This window comes from Nicotiana tabacum, chromosome 12, assembly GCF_000715075.1.
Source record: "Nicotiana tabacum cultivar K326 chromosome 12, ASM71507v2, whole genome shotgun sequence".
In the NCBI taxonomy this organism is placed as follows: domain Eukaryota; kingdom Viridiplantae; phylum Streptophyta; class Magnoliopsida; order Solanales; family Solanaceae; genus Nicotiana; species Nicotiana tabacum.
This window is the reverse complement of record NC_134091.1, coordinates 124,848,431-124,868,512: the sequence shown is the minus strand read 5'-3', so window position 1 is coordinate 124,868,512 and position 20,082 is coordinate 124,848,431. Positions and strand designations below refer to the sequence as shown.

The following is a 20,082-nucleotide window of genomic DNA, read 5'->3' as shown; positions in this document are numbered from 1 at the left end:
TCAAATATGTGTCTAAGTAAACTGATGTGGAGTTGTGAAGTGTTTGAGAAATGACTATTATAACTGACTCATATATGCCCCTGTACAATTCGAACTAGGTCTAACTTGCCCTCACATATATTCCACGTGGCTTTATGAGTCTTCCGTTAGTGATGAAGGGCATATACGAGCCCATTTGTTGACGGCAAGGGCAGAATAGAGACTAACTTTTAATGGAGGGCTAGCATGCCCTATATCATATAGTAAAAAGGCATTTTAGGCTCTTTTCCCATCTTTTTTTATGCTTAGTTGTGTAATTAATATTTATTAGTTGTACTTATTTTAGCACGACATATATAGTATTTTTAGATTATGTTAATTTTTATTATGGTGTATTAATTAGTAATATTTTCTTTGTGTGATTTTATTATCTATGTTATTGAATATTTTAGTACAATGTTATGACTCATCTCATATTATTATTTTATTTTCTTGGAAAATACATTATATAGTTGTATCCTATTATGACTAAAATAAATATTTGGAGCATAAGTTACATATTTTGTGCTATTAAGACTTTACCGGGAAATAACCCTAAAAAAAACGAAATACCCGAGAAACCCGAGATTGAAAAACCCGACTTTATTGGTTTGGTTTAGTTTATAAATTTAAAACCCGACACCATTGGTTTGGTTTGATAATTGAAAAATCCGAACCAACCCGACCCATGTAAACCCCTAAACATGATCTAGTTCAAGTAAAATTTTGTGTTTAATTGGAGCTAAACATACTCAAAACCATTTCTTTCATTTGTTTGTTCCTTGTCTTACAATTTTGTTTGACTACAAGACCAAAAACCAAATCAGAAAAAAAAATCCAATAAAGAAAAAGTGTGCCAAATTTGTGCAGAAAATAATATACATAAATATCAAACAAAGAAAATAGAGTTCTTGGGAGATTTTTCTTGTAATTCAATTTGCTAAAGCTATTGATGGATAAATTTGGATATTGTCCAAGATGACTCGTCATTTATTTTTGGTACATTAGAAATTTGGCTAAATAAAATTCTTAAATTTTTTCATAAGCCGAATTTATCATGAATCATAGTCCTTCTCTTTGATTAACTTAGACAATACGCGACCCTCTTAATGTGCGATTATATACTATTTTTGGTTAATTTGACACCATAGAGCAGGCCAACAAAAGATGAAAAAAATTCGATACACGTATCTGTCTAAATATATAGTAAGATTTTGGAAAAAAGAGCAGAATAATATCTTCAAGAAACTATGTTTTTACGAAAATAAACCAAAATATAATGTTCCTCATCTAAAACGGCATACATCATTCACAAAACAAACACATAAACAATTACAAAGACAAGGTTAATAGACATTTTCCCCTAAGATAGCTTTTATAAAGAGAGAAAATCCTCCTAGTCCTACTTAAAATTTCTTCCCATGCAAATTTACCTTCCCTTTTTCCACTTCATGAAAAAGAGTTGAGAAAACAAGAGCTCCAAATTCCCAAACTTAGATTAACTTGTCAAAATAAGTGCACACCTTGAGCACAGAACCTCAGATTAGGTGTTAGAATGTCAAATCGCCAATGAGGGTATCATCCCTTACTGTCACTTCCTCAGCAAACGACTAAGGTTTGTCACCGACTGCGGCTTAGCTTAGCTTCTATCCCGACCCCGAGGACTCATTTCTACGCGCCCCACCAAATATTGGCCTCATGTAAGTGTCATCGAACCTCCTCCAATAGGAATGTATTGTATATACAGGTCTCTCAAACAGCATCGACAAGCTATCTTTCGCACGTAAAAGGTTAGTTGTGGCAGATTCTTCAAATGAAAGCAAAGGAAGCCTATCTTTTGAGATAGTTGGTTCTCTGTCTATACTCCTCCTTGTATGGTCATGATGTGGAAGTAGATAGTTAATAAGTGGTTTTGTTAAGAAGCCAAAAACCTGCAATGGAAGCAATGAGTTCTTTTATATACTCAAAGCAAATAAAGGAAGTACTAGATTTCAATTTCTACAAGTACCACGAGAGGTGGCAAATTGCAAGTTAAAACGGTCAAATTAATAGAGAAAATTTTATTAGCCTATGTTTTCCCACATGCATCCGGAATAGCCTTTAGGCCCAATTTATTGATAAATTGTAACCACTTTTCTCATTGCATAGATTTTTCTCCTCTTGAACCCCCCTCCCCCGCCTGATTTTTCTCTACCCAAGGTATAGTTCCCTTCCCGATGTACTTTCTCTTTCTACGTCTTCCCCATAACTTTTCCTTTTCCCCCACACACTTTACTTTTCTCTCTTCCATTTGCATATATATATATATATATATATATATATATATATTGTTACTTAGTAGTTAACAAGTGACTTTTACAAAGATGCTTGTATAAATCTGGACATGCATTTTTCCACTAGCTCAATTCATTTAGCATCATCCCCCTTCCTTATATTCATTTCTTTTCTTATTGATTCATTTTCTAATTTTGAGTTTCTACTTAAAAAAAAATGGAGAAACGCAATAATTTTGCTTCTTCTTCTTAATATGTACAAATGCTTGCTTGTTCTTCTTATTTTTGTTTATGTGATTACTTCTTCTTCATCATCTTCTTTATCGGGTGATATTTTATAAATACAGATCCTTTGATTGGTGGTGAGTTAAAATTTTAATGGTGTTTGGAAGATACAATGTAATTTCATATAAAATTTTTATATACACAGTGTATAAAAGTTGTATATGCACTGTTATATGTATATAATTACATTATATATAATAATGTTATTATGAAAATTGTATACAGACTGTTTTACAATGTATAAAAATTCTATATACACTATTACATTGTATAAATTTTGTATATAAAGTGTATCCTGTATTTTTCAGTGTATATTATAAAAATTATATATAAACTGTTATAAAATGTATAAAATTTGTATATATATTATTACGTTGTATAAATTTTGTATATAAAGTGTATCCTCTATATTTTAGTGTATCCCTAATGTATCGTTAGTGTATATTCATGGCCCCGACTTCTTTGCAGCAACATCCCAAATGTATATATGTTATATAATAGGTGTATATGTACGGTTATACAATTTATATACATTATTTATACAATGTAAATGTTGTTGGCCGTTTAATGGTATTTTGGTAGCCATTTTGGAGGTTGGAACTCAGTGATTCTAGGTTGGAACTCCATGATTCTTTTGGGATGAATTTATGTGTTGTGAAGAAGTGAAGGGTGAAGTGCATTTGTGCAGGTGGTTATTGTTGCTATCTTCTATGGATTCTAAAGGTCTTTGTATATGATATGTATAATTAGTTTATCTCATGTACAATAAATTCATATTTAGTATTTCTTTTGTATAATTTATGTATCTATATACACTTTGAGTTTTTATAAAGTATACACTAACTATACAATATATATACATTGATTATACAATTTTAACCATGAGAATGTTTTATTCTTTGGGTCATTTTCAGTGAGCAAAAAAAAGAGAGAGAGATTTGTAGGTGTTGATAGTGATCAACATTCGCCCATGAGGAAGATTTCTAGGTCCTTTGATTTTTCTATGTTAGGTATTGATAGTGAAATGCTTTCCTTTGTTTGGAGATTTAAAAGAAAGAATATTTTCGGAACAAAAACATTTCAAAAGACGAATTAATCCCAATTTAAAACATAAAATTTATTTCATTTCCAGATTTAAAAAATATTTCCTTACCATCATTGTTCGTAACACCCAAGTTCAAGCACAACCAACAGACCAAACACAAACTTTCTTTTATTCAAAACCCACATGGCCAAGATAAGAAACCACCATATCATGAGCCAAACCCAAAGAATTAAGTACAAAATACGTAGATATGTCATTAATCTAGTAAAAAAAACGACAGGGACCCATGAAAAACAAAGAAAGACTACTTATTCAACTAGCGAAATTGAAAAAATACCTCAATAAAAAGAGGAGAAGAAAAAACCAACAACGAACTGAACAGAGAAAAGAGTTTCTCACAAACGTTGAAAGGAGCAAACTTTTACCCCTTCAGAGAAAAACCTATTTGGATTTTTAGTTCGCCAACTGCTTGCGAGTCTTAACATTTAGATTCCACATTTTAGGAGGCAGAGATTAGTTTTTGTTGAGTTTTACATGAAGGACTGGAGAGTGAAGAAGGGACAAAGGGCCGCTCAAAAACTAATTGTTGGTTAGCATATGTTATTTATTTTTGGTTACAAGATATAATGTAAAACAATGGGCTAGCGAGTGATTCATGACCCGACCAACCCAAAGTTTGCTTGAGGCAATATGAGTTGGCCCAAGATGGGTCAAATAGCTGGTCATAACTTAACTCACCCAACATAACCGACCTCATTTCCCTTTTTCTTTTTCTTTTTGGAAAATGTGAAAACTAATGTATATTTCTTAAATGATTAGCTAAAGTACTTCCAAATTTACATATTTCGGGATCTCCAAATTCGATTTTGTATATTTGGGTTTGTGTTGCATTTTGACGTGCTTTTACCCAATAGTTCGATGAAGGGCTGTTTCGGGTTCAACCCGTCAGGTCACGTCAATAAACGAGTATTAACCCAAACCCATTTAAGCTTGGATGGGTTGCGTGGGATGTTGCGAGATGAGTTAATTTTGCCACCTCTAAGAACCACAAATATCAACAACCAAAAATAATAGATTTTTCCATATCTGAAGTCAATGTTCTTTATCTTATCCGATTGGCATAAACTTACTAGTGTACTGAAGAGCACAACGATTATTGTAGTGGTAACCATTACGGCATGTACTGGGTCAACTGCAACACCAGAGTAAGTGAACTGCATTAAAAGTTTATAGGTTCAAAATTAATCAGACATATTCGAAGATACTCGATCCACTTCATTAACAAAACTAAGATCCGTATGTACGCTAAAGTACCTGCTTGAATGCCAAGGCAATAGAGACAGCGCCTCTCATAAGACCAGCCCACCAAATTACTATCTGATAATAAATAGCACACAACATAAGCGCGCATGTTAACAACATTATTATTTCGAGTAATAACTTGAATGAGACCTGATGCTCGAACGATATTGAGGGTGCTCTTGTAGCATTTCGGTTCATGAAATTGGAAAGAGCAGAGAGAGGGAACACAAAAGCAGCACGCCCGACAGCTATCAATATGAGCACGGTGCCATATATTCCCATTGAAGTCCAAACACTGCCAGCATGAATAAGTAGTAGTTAAACATTCAGAAGCGAACCCAAGTATACAACTGAAATGAACGTAGGCAAACGGAATGGTATCCAACATCTTTATTCAAGTCACCAATTTGATAATCCACTCACTTTCTAGAAACATTTTATGTCTTTATCAGCTATCCCAATAAATTGAAGGTCACAAGAAGTTATGCATTAGTGAAATAGCTATTGGATGTAAGCATCGTAAACGAGTTGAGAAACCTTCACAGTTTCAAAGATGCCGCAACCCAAGTTCAAAGATGAATTGATAACCCCTAATATAAACGCATAATAGCTGAATGACTTAAAAATTGAGGGGATATCTCACCTTTGTTTGCTCATTTTCCACTTCTCAATGTCCAGTGCGTCCATCCCCACGTATAAAAATATGAACGTTTCAGCAATGAAAGACATAGCTTCAAATGCATGCCTGCGCTCCAAAATTATGCAGCATCTCAGTACATAATCATACTTTTTTACAAGTGCATTACACGATAACCTCGACATGGTAGAAAATATATAAATGACACCTTCATTGCATACCTCGTAGTGATTCTTGAACTATCAGTCACATTATGCCATGCATAGTGAGACATCAAAATTCCGGAAAAGAAGACGGTCAAAATCCCACTGAGGCTGAAAAGCTTTAAACAACATAATCACGCTGTAAATACCATGAGAAAACTTATAAAATATGAATTTTACACGGGAACTGAAAATATGAAAATAAACATGCAAAGGAACAGATCAGCAAATATGAGAGAGGGCCAAAATACTTTGATTTCTTATGTTTTGCAAACAAGATCACACCTTACGTAGCAAACATGCTAATTAAAATTGATTTATCAATATTAGAATCTAGATGATTAATACTAATTATTCAACAAATTTGATTGGTTGATACGAGTTGATTTTCGGTTACGGACTACAGCAAAATTGAAAATTGAGTGCAAGAAATTGCTATACCTCAGCCAACATGTAGGACAGATATGCCATCAAAAGCATGAGAGATATTTCACGAACGGAAGAATGCCTGCAAAGATATAAACAGCTAACTCTTGATTTTGCATATCATTTACATTTAGAATTTATAGGATGACGTAGAATCCAAGCTTTTATATATGCCGACAGAAACACCAAACAAATATTTTACCTTCCAAAGTATAAGCCCTTCAGAATGTACGATGTTAGAAGTCCAGCCTGCAAAAAGAATTGGACATACTCAGTAAGGCTATTTGCTCGTGGCACGTGTTCCAACTTCCAAGGAGCGAAACACATTTTAGATAAAGAACTATGCATTTGGGTGGATAAACTTACTAAAGGATTCACTAATCAAGAGTAAAAATATCATGTGAAAGACATCAATCATCAACCAAAATAATATAGTATTTGATTTTCATTATCCTCAGAGAAACACAAAAAGTTTGTTAAACTTGAAACTGAGCTCAATCTTATGCTGGATGAAATAGGCATCTTAATAGTGAATTTGTAGTATATTTGCTTAGACGACAATAATTCATCAATTACACCATCCTATATTTTAAACGCAACTTAAACAGTATTTTCATTTTTTTCCAAGTTTTTGCCATGGAAAGGTATGGCTTTCCTCTCCTCAATAGATAGAAAGGACAAGAGTAAGTTTCGCATACTGAATCCTTAATTCAATAGGAAATAGTTAAACCCTATTTCTACCACTTAGTACGGGATCAAAAGAGTTTAAAACTGACAGCAACTCCAAGAGCAGTGCTTGTGGAGAAGAGGTACAGAAAATCTAGAAAGATATGGACAGCCGACCAGCCGTTGAATCTATCAACATCAAGCTTTTGCACTGCATTGAAGAGAACAACTGATGTAGCATCATTCACTACTCCTTCCCCAAAGACAAGGCTGTATAGTAACGGAGTCTCGTCTTGATGAAGAACCTACACATGAATTTTGCAGCAGCACAGATATAATTAGCTGACTTCAATGAAACAGGACAAATGGCCTCAAATGCCATTATTACTAACCTGCAACGTACAAACAGTATCCGTCGACGAAAATATTGCTCCAATACCTTTACCATAGCAGTTACACATATTAATATCTCAGTGAAATAGCTGCTATCAATAATGAAAAAGCAAGCGTGGAAATTCAACTAGAAAAAGGACCAAACCAAGGTAGTCGCGAACACTCAATCCATCGAAATTTAACTTGGGAAACAGCCACCAGCTACCTATACCGATAGAAGATGAATGTAAATTAAAGAACTAGATAAAAGACAAACAAGAAATTGTGTTATTATTTTTTAGCACCTAAGGGTATAGCCTAGTGGTCAATGAATTGATGGAGAACCATGCCGTCTCAGATTCAAATCCCAATGAACAAAAACACTAGATTATTTCTTAGTTACCCAGTACCTGTGCTGGTGAGAAGTTACAGGCACCGGTGGAAGTTGAGGTGCGGACAAGCTAAAAAGCGGAGTCAGAATTTGAATTTTATGGATACAAAAATGTATTCCGTTTAAGTTATTGGATAATAAATTAATAATTTGTACATTTATAATGGATTTTTTAGGACAACTACAAGGGTTGGATCAAAGCTATTGAATATGGCCGAACCCATATCTCGCATGCTAGCTCCGCCCCAGAACAAGGACAGGCTAGCCTAGCCTGGACACCACCTTTTTAAGAAAAAATTAGGGGACAAAATCAGAAGCCCAGGAATGACAGATTACCAGCTGTGATAATACTTGATGATATGAAAACTCCAATAACTCCAAACGACATAATCGTTAAGAAGTTGTGGAAGAACTGCTTCTTCTTCACCTGGAATCTGGATAAGATATGAACAGACAACATGTCATTTTAAAATGTAAAATGCTTGAGATTTATGGAAATATAATTTAACAAAAAGCTTCTTACCCTGCATTAAATATTATTGGTGGAAGTAAATAAATGAAGAACACCTCTTCATTAAATCTAAGTATGTGAGAACTTTTTCCTTTGCTTATGAAAAGTATTATTGTCCCTGATATGCAACCCTATGAACCAGAGGAGAAGATTGTTACACTCGAGAGCCAGTCAACAACTAAGCAAATAATTCCGTAAACTAATATTAAAAAAATCAGAGATAAAATAATTCTGAGAAACTATCAAAAGGAGCAATGCAGTTTTTTACTATGTTTGATTCTGTTTACCTCAAAATGATATGTGTAAATGAACCACCATTTGCTATTGACTCCTAGTTGAATATGACTAAGGAGTATTCCCTCCGTGCCAATAACACTAATTCGCTAACATTATTATTAACTTTTAATATTCGTTTTAAAGATGGTGTCCAAGTTAGCTTCCGCGTAGCTCAAATATTCCACTGGCTACATACTATACTATCTCCCACCAGCACAGGAATCGCGTAATATTGTCAATTAGGCAAAGGGAAGAAATCACCTAAGACTCACTCCCCATTATCTCCATGGAGTATCATTCACTCCATTGAACTACTAGACTAAAGAAAGAAAGAAGACTTTTAAAACTTGCGATCTTAAACAACAACAACAACAACAACAACCCAGTGAGTTTCCAGACCCAGTGGGTCCAGGGAGGGTAGAGTGTACTCAGACCATCCCTAACCTGGAGAGTATGGAGAGTACGAAGGTTATTTCTGAAAAACCCTCGGCTCAAGAAGACGAAAAGAGAGTAATATATTAGTACCATCAATATAAAAATTTGTGATCTTAAAACATGACCATAATATAAAGCTTGTCAATAAAAATGAAAACTTTAAGTTACATTGTATCCAAATTTAGAAACTTTTGGAACTGACTAAAAAGTAAAGAAATCACATCAATTGGAACGAAAAGAGTAATAGGACAGGGCAGCCCGATGCTTTGTGCATCGGGCATTCAGGCAGAGTCCGGAAAGGACCGCATCCCAGGTAGGTGTGATGTAGACAACTTATTGTGTTAGTGCTATTTCCACGGCTCGAACTCGTGACTTTAGGTTAAAGTCACGAGAATACAACACCGCACCCAAGAGGCGTGACATACTTAGTAGCTAATTCCACGGCTCTCGAATCGTGACCTATAAATCATAAGGAGACAATTTCACCATTGCTCCACGACTCCCTTCACGACTCCCTTCAGCCAAAGTTATTTGACTATTCAACTCTTAAATGTAAAGTTTCATACCACCACTCGAATATAAATCAAATTAACGTCTTAAAGTATATCCAATTTTGTGTCCATACATAATATAGAATGAAAGAAGAGGAAGAAGAATGTACAATGATAATGGCGGTGATGGACTCGTTAACCCAACGATTTTCTTCAAGTAAATGACCAATCACTAAACATAGGCACAAAATTGCCACGAAAACTGTCATTGGAACAACTTGCTCACGACTGCTATTCCCAAAATCCATCACAAAATCGAACAGTGCCATTTTTCCCATCTCCTATTTGAGTTTTCCTCTGTCCCTTTAATTACACAGTATTTATTGCATGTTAAAAGAAGATATATATAATTGCTGCTGCTGAAGAAACTAAGAGGTAGAACAAATTTGCGGTGCTCGCCGGAACAGTTGACACGTTGCAATAGGACGAAATATCATGCACAACTACACAAGTGTCAAACTTTTTATTTTCCGTTGTTGTACCTTTGTTGTCTTTTACTCTAAATGCAAAATTACATTTGCTCTTTTCTCTTTTGCTAGTAAGATTATACATACCTTTAAAATTTGGTAGATAAATGGTCTGACCTTTTACCAAGATATGTATCACACGTACATTTTTAGTACTAGATCTTAGTTAATTAATAGAGTATATACTTTACTTTGATAACCATAGTAAATCCATATCATTTTGTATTAAAATCGCTTTTTACTCGAAACGACTCTCTTCTAATTTAGGCTCTTCAATATATATAGCGGTAACTAAGGACCCGTTTGGCTTTTAAGTTAAGTACTTAAAAGTATTTTATAAGTGCTGAAACTTGTTTTATAAATAAGCAGTTACGTGTTTTGATAAAAGTGCTGAAACTTAAAACAAGCTGATGAAGTGTTTGGTAAACAAGTGCTGGTAAACACTTTTTCTTGTTAAAATGACTGAAATATCCTTAAAGTTGTTAACATTATAAAGAAGATGATGACCATAATATTATATTTTCCGTTCATAACTTCAAATTCAGGGGTAACGCGTAAATTCATTAAATGATTTGATTTTAGAATATAGTTGCACCAATTAAAAAAAAGGAAGGATTCAACGACCAAAAAACTATTGTTTGCTTCACGTTAAGAACTTCAAGAAATTGACAAATATTGGAGAATGGGAATAAAATAGTATGTTGTAGAGTTTTTACTTAGGGGTAATTTCGGGATTAAGAAGAATTATAAGGGATAAGAATGTAATATCATTGGTCAAAGCAATATGGCTTTTAAGCCAATTTAGAAAAAGTTGGGTTTTCCAACTTATTGGTTTTGACTTTTTTTAAGCAGATTTTAACTTTTTTTAAGTCCATTTTTTTGTTGCCAAACACTTCCACAAGTTAAAAACTAACCAGCTTTTAAGCCCATCCAAACAGGCTCTAAATCTTGCTTTAGTAGAATTCGAACTTATGACGCGCAATTACCAATCAATATGTATGCTGAATCAAAGTCTTGATCACATTGCTAATCTTTTGTATATTTAATAATCTAAATCAAAAATACTACTCTTATGTTTTTTCCCTTTTCCTCCAATTACGTAAGCAATAATAAAAGTGCTTATATATATGATTGGGACATAGATGAGCTCCAGGCTTTCGACTGAAGTCACAATACATTGTTTGGGTGATGGATTTCTGCATATATAGGCGACTTTATGTCCTGTCATGCACATTCTGATACTAAGTTCTTGGTCATCTTATCATCCAACTTTACTTAAAACTGCTATAAAAAACAATTACAAAATTTATTTAACAAAAAAGAAAAAAAAAACCAACAAGTGAACCATGCCACTCATTTTAATTGTCATATATTATAATTTACCGAATTTGCATTTCTCAAATTGGTGGTGTTATAATATGTTATGATGCAACAGCACTTCAACAATTCAAGCTCCATAGCACTTTGGATTGCCAAACTCATGAATGCATGTGCGCTGCACGGGGATTTAACTTTACCCACCTTATGAAGAGTGTAAAAACCTAATTTCTGAAGTCTCTCTGTCGCAAGCAACCATAATATGCAAAATTTCAAGCAATATAAAACCTGAAAGCTGAATGATAAGACTACCTTGACGACATCCTTAGACGAAAACAGTAAGATGAATTCTGTCCTCAAAATTATGTGACATCACATTGCAAAGAGATGGGCTGATCTAACTCTAGCAGCTAAATTGGTTCTTAATATCCATTCTATCAATAGTAAATAACACAGGCAATATAATTCGAAGCTTTGGATGATATAACAGAAATCAGTTATAACTCTTAAGCAGCGCCACTTGCACCCTTCCCTTTCTTTTTCTGTAGCTTCTTCATGTAAAACTCCAGTTCCTTACCCTCCAAGATGTAACTGTCAAAGTTAAATGAGAAATGTAAGAGAATGACAAATAGTTAAATACAGATCAAACAGGAAAAGAGCATCAATTCAGATCATACTCTGAATCAAGTTTAGCCATATGAAAAGCAAAAAACGATGCAACTTTCACTCTCATAACCAAAGAAAACTAAAGCAAAAACTAGAACTCAAATTCAAAGAGTTTGAACTGCTACAAGTTTTCATAGTTAACAAAAAAAGTCAACACATTCCAGAGAACTTAGCCACAATATTGGACTGCTATGTCATTTAAATGTGAACAATCAAAAAAGAACTTCTGTCATTTAAATGTGCTTGTAACAACATTAAGTAAAAAAACCTTGCTTAGCAGTTTGGTAAAGTGAAATGAAGAGATTACAAAGTTGAGCTAGACAGTTTTCAACAAAAGATCAAAGCTAATAGAGAAGAAAACTCATACCCATCAGCACGGCCACATTGGCCAGGTCGTGACGAGATTGCAGCCAATAGACGGCCACTAGCAAATTGCTCTTCAACATGTGGGTCAATCTTACGATCCTGTTGACGCTTTTGCAGCTTCCTTTGGACATGGTTACTTTTCTTCTCCTCTGCAGCTGGAGCAGCCTCAGCCTCCTGTGAACCAATGAATAGAAACCATCATATGATGCACTCGTTTAGTGCAATTTTTAGGTGGCAACCAAATTAATAGACCACCTAAACACATATTAAGACAAAATCCACCAGAAAAGACATTTGGAAAAGACATTCTTTTCTTCGCAAAAGAAGGGGAAGAAGTTTAAGGAATTTTCTTTACCACAAACAATTATCTGTTTCCATTTGCATAAGAGGCACCACATACAGCACATACAACAGTTAAAAGATAACAGAGGCTCAAGCAGAACCTATTATGATTAAGTGTGTCAATATTGAACTTGAAGTTAGAAAATACTCCGTAGCATCATAAAATTGATTATCAAATCAGCAGAAGTGGTTCATCATGAATTAAAAGAGCCCATGTAAAACAAGAAAAGCTTAAGCAAATACCTCTCCTTCCTTCTTGGTAGCACTCTTCTTCTTGCGACCAATATCAACTCCATAGTGCTGGAGATACCACTGCTTAAATGGAGCTGCATCAACTTGAACAATTGCACTCTTCACTAGAGTCTGTGTCCTAACCAACTCATTATTTGAGGCGTTGTACACCACATCCAATAAACGGGTCTTCCTAGTAACAGCCTCACTGCCCCAAGAGAAGTTTCCAGTGTCCAACCTCAAAGCACGCCACTTCACATTGCCTCCTCGGACCCTTATCCTCCTAACAGTCTTAGCATTAGTCACCAGCTTTGTATTTGCAGGCTGTCTTCCGAGCTCATACCTTCACAGAGACAGAAAATCAAAAGTCAATCTCATAATGTGACCAATAAACACCAAACTGAAATCATATCTATGGACAGCCCAAAATTACAAAAAGCTACCTCACAGAATAATTTAAATAAGAGTTTGAGAAGATCTAGCCAAAAGAAAGACTCTAGGACTAACTGATTGCAATTATGCAACAAAAGCAAGCAATGGACATTCCGGGATTGTAATCCCGGGATTACTAACGCACATCCTATATGGGATAGCTAATACCAAAATTTTGGTCTAAAGTTTATCCCTTCTCCAATTTTATACAGGGATTAGTATCCTTATCCTAGTACTCAAACAACCCCTAAGGAATCGTTTGGTGTACAAAAAAGGTCCAACTTCACATCTGCATACCCCCCCCCCCCCCAAAAAAAAAAAAAATCAAGTCAACCACAACCTCAGACTGAATGGAGTCGGCTATATGTATTACCAATATCCATTCCATCAAATTCTTTAAACTTACAGGTTCTCAGGAAAGAGAAAAAAAACACTATCCTGTGACATCCACAGGATTTCTAGTTTTGTCTAACTTCATTAGCTCACCATACAACAACAACACAACAACAACAACCCAATATAATCCCACTAGTGGGGTCTGGGGAGGGTAGTTTGTACGCAGACCTTACCTCTACCATGGGGTAGAGAGGCTGTTTCCGATAGACCCTCGGCTCCCTCCCTCCAAGAACACCCCACCTTGCTCTTGGGGTGACTCGAACTCACAACCTCTTGGTTGGAAGTGGAGGGTGCTCACCACTAGAGCAACCCACTCTTGTCCATACAATAGATGTAAGTAAAATAATTTTTCCAAAACAACCACACATAAACCAGCTTCAAAGCCCCAACCCGAACCCCTCATTTCTCTCTATCTATCAATCAATCAACTCTACCTCAGTGTCAAACTAAATAAGTCAGTTGTAAGAATCATCCATACCCATTCCGTCAAGGCGTCAACATATGTTGTTACTATGCAAATTAGCAATTCTTTAAAACTAGCGCTTCTCGAATAAAGAGAAACACACTTCTAGTGAAAACGGTCTGTAAGTGTTTCTTAACTTCATTTGCCTATAATAATCAAGGATGATATATAACAAGATTTTGAAGGTGGAACAAAAACCTTATTATCTACAAGTCAGGACACAAGCAGTATGGCATGCAATAAATCAACTATACTCAATCACAATTAATTTGGGTCGACTATTTGAATCATCATATAGCAACCATTTCCTATATAGTCGGGTCCAAAATCGTAGATCACACAACAAATCAACTACACTCAATCCCAGATTAGTTTTGGTCGACTATACAAATTTTATGTACCCATTCCACTATATTCAGGTCAACATAGTTGAACACTTAATAAATCAACATTGCTCAATACCGAGTTAGTTTTACCAGATACCTACTACCTCCCACCAACATGGGTAACTCTTCCCACCAAGGGGTAGACAGATGGGAAGAAACACCTATTTAGTAAACCATATCAATCCTTTGAATCCATTCTATTCTAGGTCCAAAATAGTGTGACATTCAATAAATCAATTATGCACAGTCCAAATTTAGTTCGGATCGACTATGTGAATCCTCTGTATCCATTCAGGTCCAATGTAGTGAACATCAGATTGAGAAAAAAGGTAATTTAACTTACTTTCTCTTCTTCCTCCACGCCTTCTTCTTGCCTCCAGTGGCACGTCTCTTGTGCATCGAATCCCGAGAGATACCTATCACATACCATAAGCACATTCATTCCTCTGTCTAAGCTTATTTTCGCAATTTCATTAGAACATAAAACATACGAGATTAAGGACGATAATACGAAAGCTAAAAAGTTTAATAGTTTCGTTACCCATTGTTGCCGGCGACGAAGGATCCTAGGGTTCCGACGGTTATGCTCTAAGACAAAGGGCTTCAACAAAAATGAGATCGGCGGGCCTTTTAAACCACTTTAAAACCCTAGCTGTAATTAAATTACCAGTTTTGTCCTCCCTTTACGTATTAGTCCTTGTGTTTTGCCTCTAACTCAATCCGGTCCCCCAAATTTTATTTGTTCCAATTTGGTACAAGTATATGTACCTGAAGTTCACGCAAAAAGAATTGTCTTAATTTCAGCCGTGTGGCCATAGGTGTCTGAAGTTCACTCATGTATGTAACTTCAAATCCGTATATCTTAAAGCTGTTCCAAAGTGACTAAATTTGTAATATTTATACATTGCTAGAGTATGGCTTAAATGGAGCCAGAGTTTTTATTAAGGGAGATCAAAATGAACTCACCAAGAAATACTTAGTATATATACATATTTTTTTAAAAACTATCTAACTACACAGTACAATTTTTCGACTAAGGGATATCGGTTGACACCCCTTGAGTGCATGTGGCTCCGCCACTGCTTAAATTAGGGGTGGGCATCGGTCGGTTCGGTTCGGTTTTGTAGAATTCGGTTAATTCGATTTTCGGTTTGTGATTTTAATAATCAAAATCGAACCATAATAATTTCGGTTTGGTTCAGTTTATTCATGTTCGGTTCGGTTTTCGGTTTCAAGCCATGACAAAAATAGTACGAAATAACGAAAATAAATTACTTTTTGAAGCCGATGCAAGTGCTTCTACTGTCAATAGCGAAAAACATAGCTAGAAAAATTGGGTAAAATAGCAAACTGCCCATTCACTCTTTTTCAAATAGAGAAAGAAAAATATGTAGTATATATATTAAAGTGAAAGTGATTATTTCCATCAGTAATTTGCCCATTATTCTTAAGTCAATTCAACATTAGTATTTAAAAGTTAAGGGCTTCTATAGCATAAAAGCACATCATGTAACATGTGAACTGGATTATTCATCTACAACATAAAAATAATCCTCAAAATAATAGATGCAAAAATAATGAACAAAAGCAACTTGCACGTGATTTTGTTACATATAATTGAGAACTAGGCATTTTTTCATTTGTTTCATTATTACTACAAAATAATGAACCAATCATTTCTTCATTATAATGTTAGTTTTATCTTCGTATAATGCAGTCCCCTGAGGAATCAACGTAAAATGGCTCTGGTTTTTTTACAACTTGCATTTTTCTTTTGGATTTCTCACCGTCAGCTACTTATTGCAGAGGTCCGAAATTCAATTTTTCGGTTTAATTAAAAATCGAACCATTAAAACCGACCACCGAACCGAATACCGAATTTTTTAAAATTATAAACCGCAAACCGACCGAATAGGCCGATTTTTTCGGTTCGGTCGGTATTATGCCCACCCCTAGCTTAAATGGTGATAGCAAAATCGGCTATCTATGCACTTTGCCCTCTTGTCACGACCGAAATTTCCACCTTCGGGACCGTGATGGCGCCTAATATTTTACTTGCTAGGCAAGCCAACGTTAGAATATAACTAGTCATTTTAACAAAATTTTAAATTAATTAATAATAAGAAAATAAATGCGGAAATAAAGTCTGAAATATAGTGAATAATCCATAATAATCGCGATATCTAAATACCATCCCATAACTGGAGTCACAAGTCCACGAGCTTCTAGAATAATACAAATAAAGGTCTGAATAAAATTTAAGTTGTTTGAAATATAATACACAACTGAGATAAGATAGAAGGGGACTTCAGAACTGCGAACGCTATGCAATTATACCTCAAGTCTCAACCGGTAACTGTATTCGGGCAAATCTATAGTACGACATTGGGACCAACTCCGAAATCTGCACAAGAAGTGCAGAGTGCAGTATTAGTACAACCGACCCCATGTACTGGTAAGTGCCGAGCCTAACCTAGACGAAGTAGTGACGAGGCTATAACAAGACACATACATAAACAACATGTACAAGCATATACAAATACGAAGTAACAATAATACAATAAATAACAATTTATAAATTGTGAGGGAACATGCGAAGGGGAAGGATATACTAATTTCAGCAGGAGATGTATCACTTAGCAGTCAATTAATTCATCAACAATAAAATGGGCAAATGTTAATATGAAAATGGCACGGCACCACCCTTCGTGCTTTTACTCTCATTTGACACGGCATCACCCTTCGTGCTTTTACACTCACAAATGGCACGGCAACACCCTTCGTACTTTTACACTCACAAATGGCACGACAATACCTTTCGTGCTTTTACACTCATAAATGACACGGCAACACCCTTCGTGCTTTTACACTCTTCCTTACCATAAAAATAATAATATAAATTCGGAAGAGTATTTAAATGCGGGGATATACACTTATCAATCAATTCAATATCAAAATACCGACTTTACCTTCCAAAATATTCAACAATAATTAAATAAATAAAAATTTCACGAATAATTATCAAATAATCAATAATAAACTTAAACATAAATATCTTTAATTAAATAGATAATTATTCACAATAAACAAATTCCTCCCCCCGCATGCTTTGACTCAACCACAACGCATAAGTACTCGTCACTTCTTATATACGGTGTACCCGTACATTAAATCATATAGCAAATAGACAAATAAGTCATACTCCCTGAAGTCAAGGCTAACCACGACACTTACCTCGCTTTGCAACCAAATTCAGGAATCCAATAAACCTTTGCCTCGCGAATTTTTGTCAGAAATCCTCAAATCTAGTCATAAATAATTTAATATACTCAATACAAATCGTAGGTATTAATTTCATATAAATTTACTAATTTTTCGGATTAAAATCCGAAATTCATCTAAAAAATCGACAATGGGGCCTACATCTCGAATCCCAAAAAAATTACGAAATCCGAACACCGGTTCCGATACGAGTTCAACCATACAAAAATTATCAAATTTCGATGTCAATTGGACCTTCAAATCTTAATTTTTCTTTTTTTAAATTTTTTTACAAAATTACCAATTTCTTCCATCTAAATCCGAGTTAAATGATAAATATAGACATGGATTCATGAAATAAAATAACTTTTAGTTATAAAACACTTACCCACTTCAAAGTCGTGAAAATCTCCTTTGAAATCGCCCAACTCCAAAAAATGAGTAAAAATGGCGACTTCCGAATTTATGGGTTCGCCCAGTGATTCCTTAATCGCGATCACGTGAATAGCCTCGCGATCGCGAAGCTCTACTTTGCTACCTCGGAAATGTACTCTACGTGAACGCGTAAAACTCCTCGCGAACGCGAACGACCTCACGCGTTCGCGATGAGTAAAGCGCGTGGCTTAGCTTTAGCCTCCTTAACTCTACGCGAACACGACCTTGGTCACGCGTTCGCAAAACACCACTTCACACCCCTATGCGATCGCGTACTCAAATTCGCGAATGCGAAGATCAAATTTAGCTGGCCTCTCAGATTGCCTTACGCGATCGCGAGATCTCCCCCGCGAACGCGATGAAGAAAAATTCTGCAACAAAACACTAGAAAATCTGCTATCTTCCTTATGTCCAAAATGACCCGTTGAGCATACCAAATTCACCCGAGCCCTTGGGGCTCCAAACCAAACATGCACACAAATCCAAAAACCTCATACGAACTCTCTCGCTCGATCAAAACACCAATTTAACACCTAGAATTACGAATCGGACACCAAATCAAATAAAAATTTTAAAAAACTTTAAAATTTTTATTTTCACAACCGAACGTCCGAATCACGTCAAATCAACTTCGTTTCTCACCGAATTCGACAGACAAGTCATAAATGACATAACAGACCTATAAAAAATTTCAGAACTCGAATCCGGCCCTGATATCAATCAAAGTCAATTTGTGGTCAAACTTTAAAATCTTTAAGCCTTTAGGCTTCTAGTTTCCGTTAAATTGCCATAACTTGAGCTAGAGACCTCCAAATTAGTTTCCCGGCATACGCCCAAGTCCCAAATCACGATACGGACCTACCGGAACTATCAAAACACTAATCCAGATTTGTTTTCTCAAAATGTTGACCAAAGTCAACTCAATTGAGTTTTAAGGCTCTATTTCACATTTTAATCAAATATTTCATACAAAAACTTTCCGCAAACTTATACGAACTGCGCACGCAAGTCGAGGAATAAAGAATAGTTCTTTTTAAGGTCTTAAAACATAGAATTAATTATTAAATTTAAAGATGACCTTTTGGGTCATCACATTCTCCATCTCTAAAACAAACGTTCGTACTCAAATGGAATTAGAAAAGTACCTGAGCTGGTGAAAAGGTGTGGATATTTACTCCGCATGTCCGACTTGGACTCCTAGGTAGATTCTTCTACCGGCTGACCTCTCCATTGCACCCGAACTGAAGGATAACTCTTACACCTCAATTGTCGAACCTGCCAGGCTAGAATAACTATCGGTTCCTCTTCATAAGTCAAATCTTTGTCCATTTGGACTGAGCTGAAATCTAACACATGGTACAGATCATCATGATATTTTCGGAGCATAGACACATGAAACACCGGATGAACCGTTGATAAACTAGGTGGTAATGCAAGCATGTAGGCTACTTTACCCACCATTTCAAGAATTTCAAAGTGTCTGATATACCTAGGGCTCAACTTGCCTTTCTTTCCGAACCTCATTACACCTTTCATAGGTGAAACCCGGAGCAAATATTCTTTCTCCAACCATGAATGCAATATCACGAACTTTACGATCGGCATAACTCTTTTGCCTAGATTGAGGTGTGCGAAGTCGATCCTGAATAACCTTGACCTTATCCAAGGAATCCTGTACCAAATCGGTACCCAACAACCGAGCCTCTCCCGGTTCAAACCATCCAACTGGTGAACGGCATCGCCTTCAGTATAATGCCTCATATGGAGCCATCTGAATGCTCGACTAGTAGGTTTTATTATAAGCAAACTCCGCAAGTGGAAAGAACTGATCCCAAGAACCTCCAAAGTCTATAACACATGCACGAAGCATATTTTTCAATATCTGAATAGTGCGCTCTGACTGTCCGTCTGTCTGTGGATGAAATGATG

General features: G+C 35.6%; 2 protein-coding genes across 3 annotated transcripts; both read right to left on the bottom strand.

Annotated features, from left to right (window-relative positions):
- Positions 1 to 1,255: 1,255 nt before the first annotated feature.
- On the bottom strand, positions 1,256 to 9,732 carry LOC107795151 (sodium/hydrogen exchanger 4-like). Of its 2 annotated transcripts, none has more exons than XM_016617731.2 (14): positions 9,502 to 9,729; positions 8,142 to 8,260; positions 7,955 to 8,052; positions 7,394 to 7,453; positions 7,248 to 7,294; positions 6,966 to 7,160; positions 6,392 to 6,438; positions 6,205 to 6,271; positions 5,782 to 5,882; positions 5,567 to 5,668; positions 5,074 to 5,218; positions 4,936 to 4,998; positions 4,752 to 4,835; positions 1,256 to 1,949 (listed from the first exon to the last, which is right to left on the bottom strand). In XM_016617731.2, exons 1-14 carry the CDS (start codon positions 9,667 to 9,669, stop codon positions 1,665 to 1,667), a joined length of 1,581 nt encoding a protein of 526 aa, XP_016473217.1. In that variant the 5' UTR covers positions 9,670 to 9,729; the 3' UTR covers positions 1,256 to 1,664. The 2 variants fall into 2 exon arrangements, with proteins under 2 accessions (XP_016473217.1, XP_016473221.1); XM_016617735.2 differs by having other exon boundaries at positions 1,809 to 1,949; positions 4,752 to 4,813; positions 9,502 to 9,732.
- Positions 9,733 to 11,436: 1,704 nt separating this feature from the next.
- Positions 11,437 to 15,135, bottom strand: LOC107795150 (small ribosomal subunit protein eS8y). The gene is made up of 5 exons (XM_016617730.2): positions 14,999 to 15,135; positions 14,801 to 14,873; positions 12,793 to 13,123; positions 12,209 to 12,381; positions 11,437 to 11,766 (listed from the first exon to the last, which is right to left on the bottom strand). Exons 1-5 carry the CDS (start codon positions 15,000 to 15,002, stop codon positions 11,682 to 11,684), a joined length of 666 nt encoding a protein of 221 aa, XP_016473216.1. The 5' UTR covers positions 15,003 to 15,135; the 3' UTR covers positions 11,437 to 11,681.
- Between the last annotated feature and the right edge of the window lie 4,947 nt (positions 15,136 to 20,082).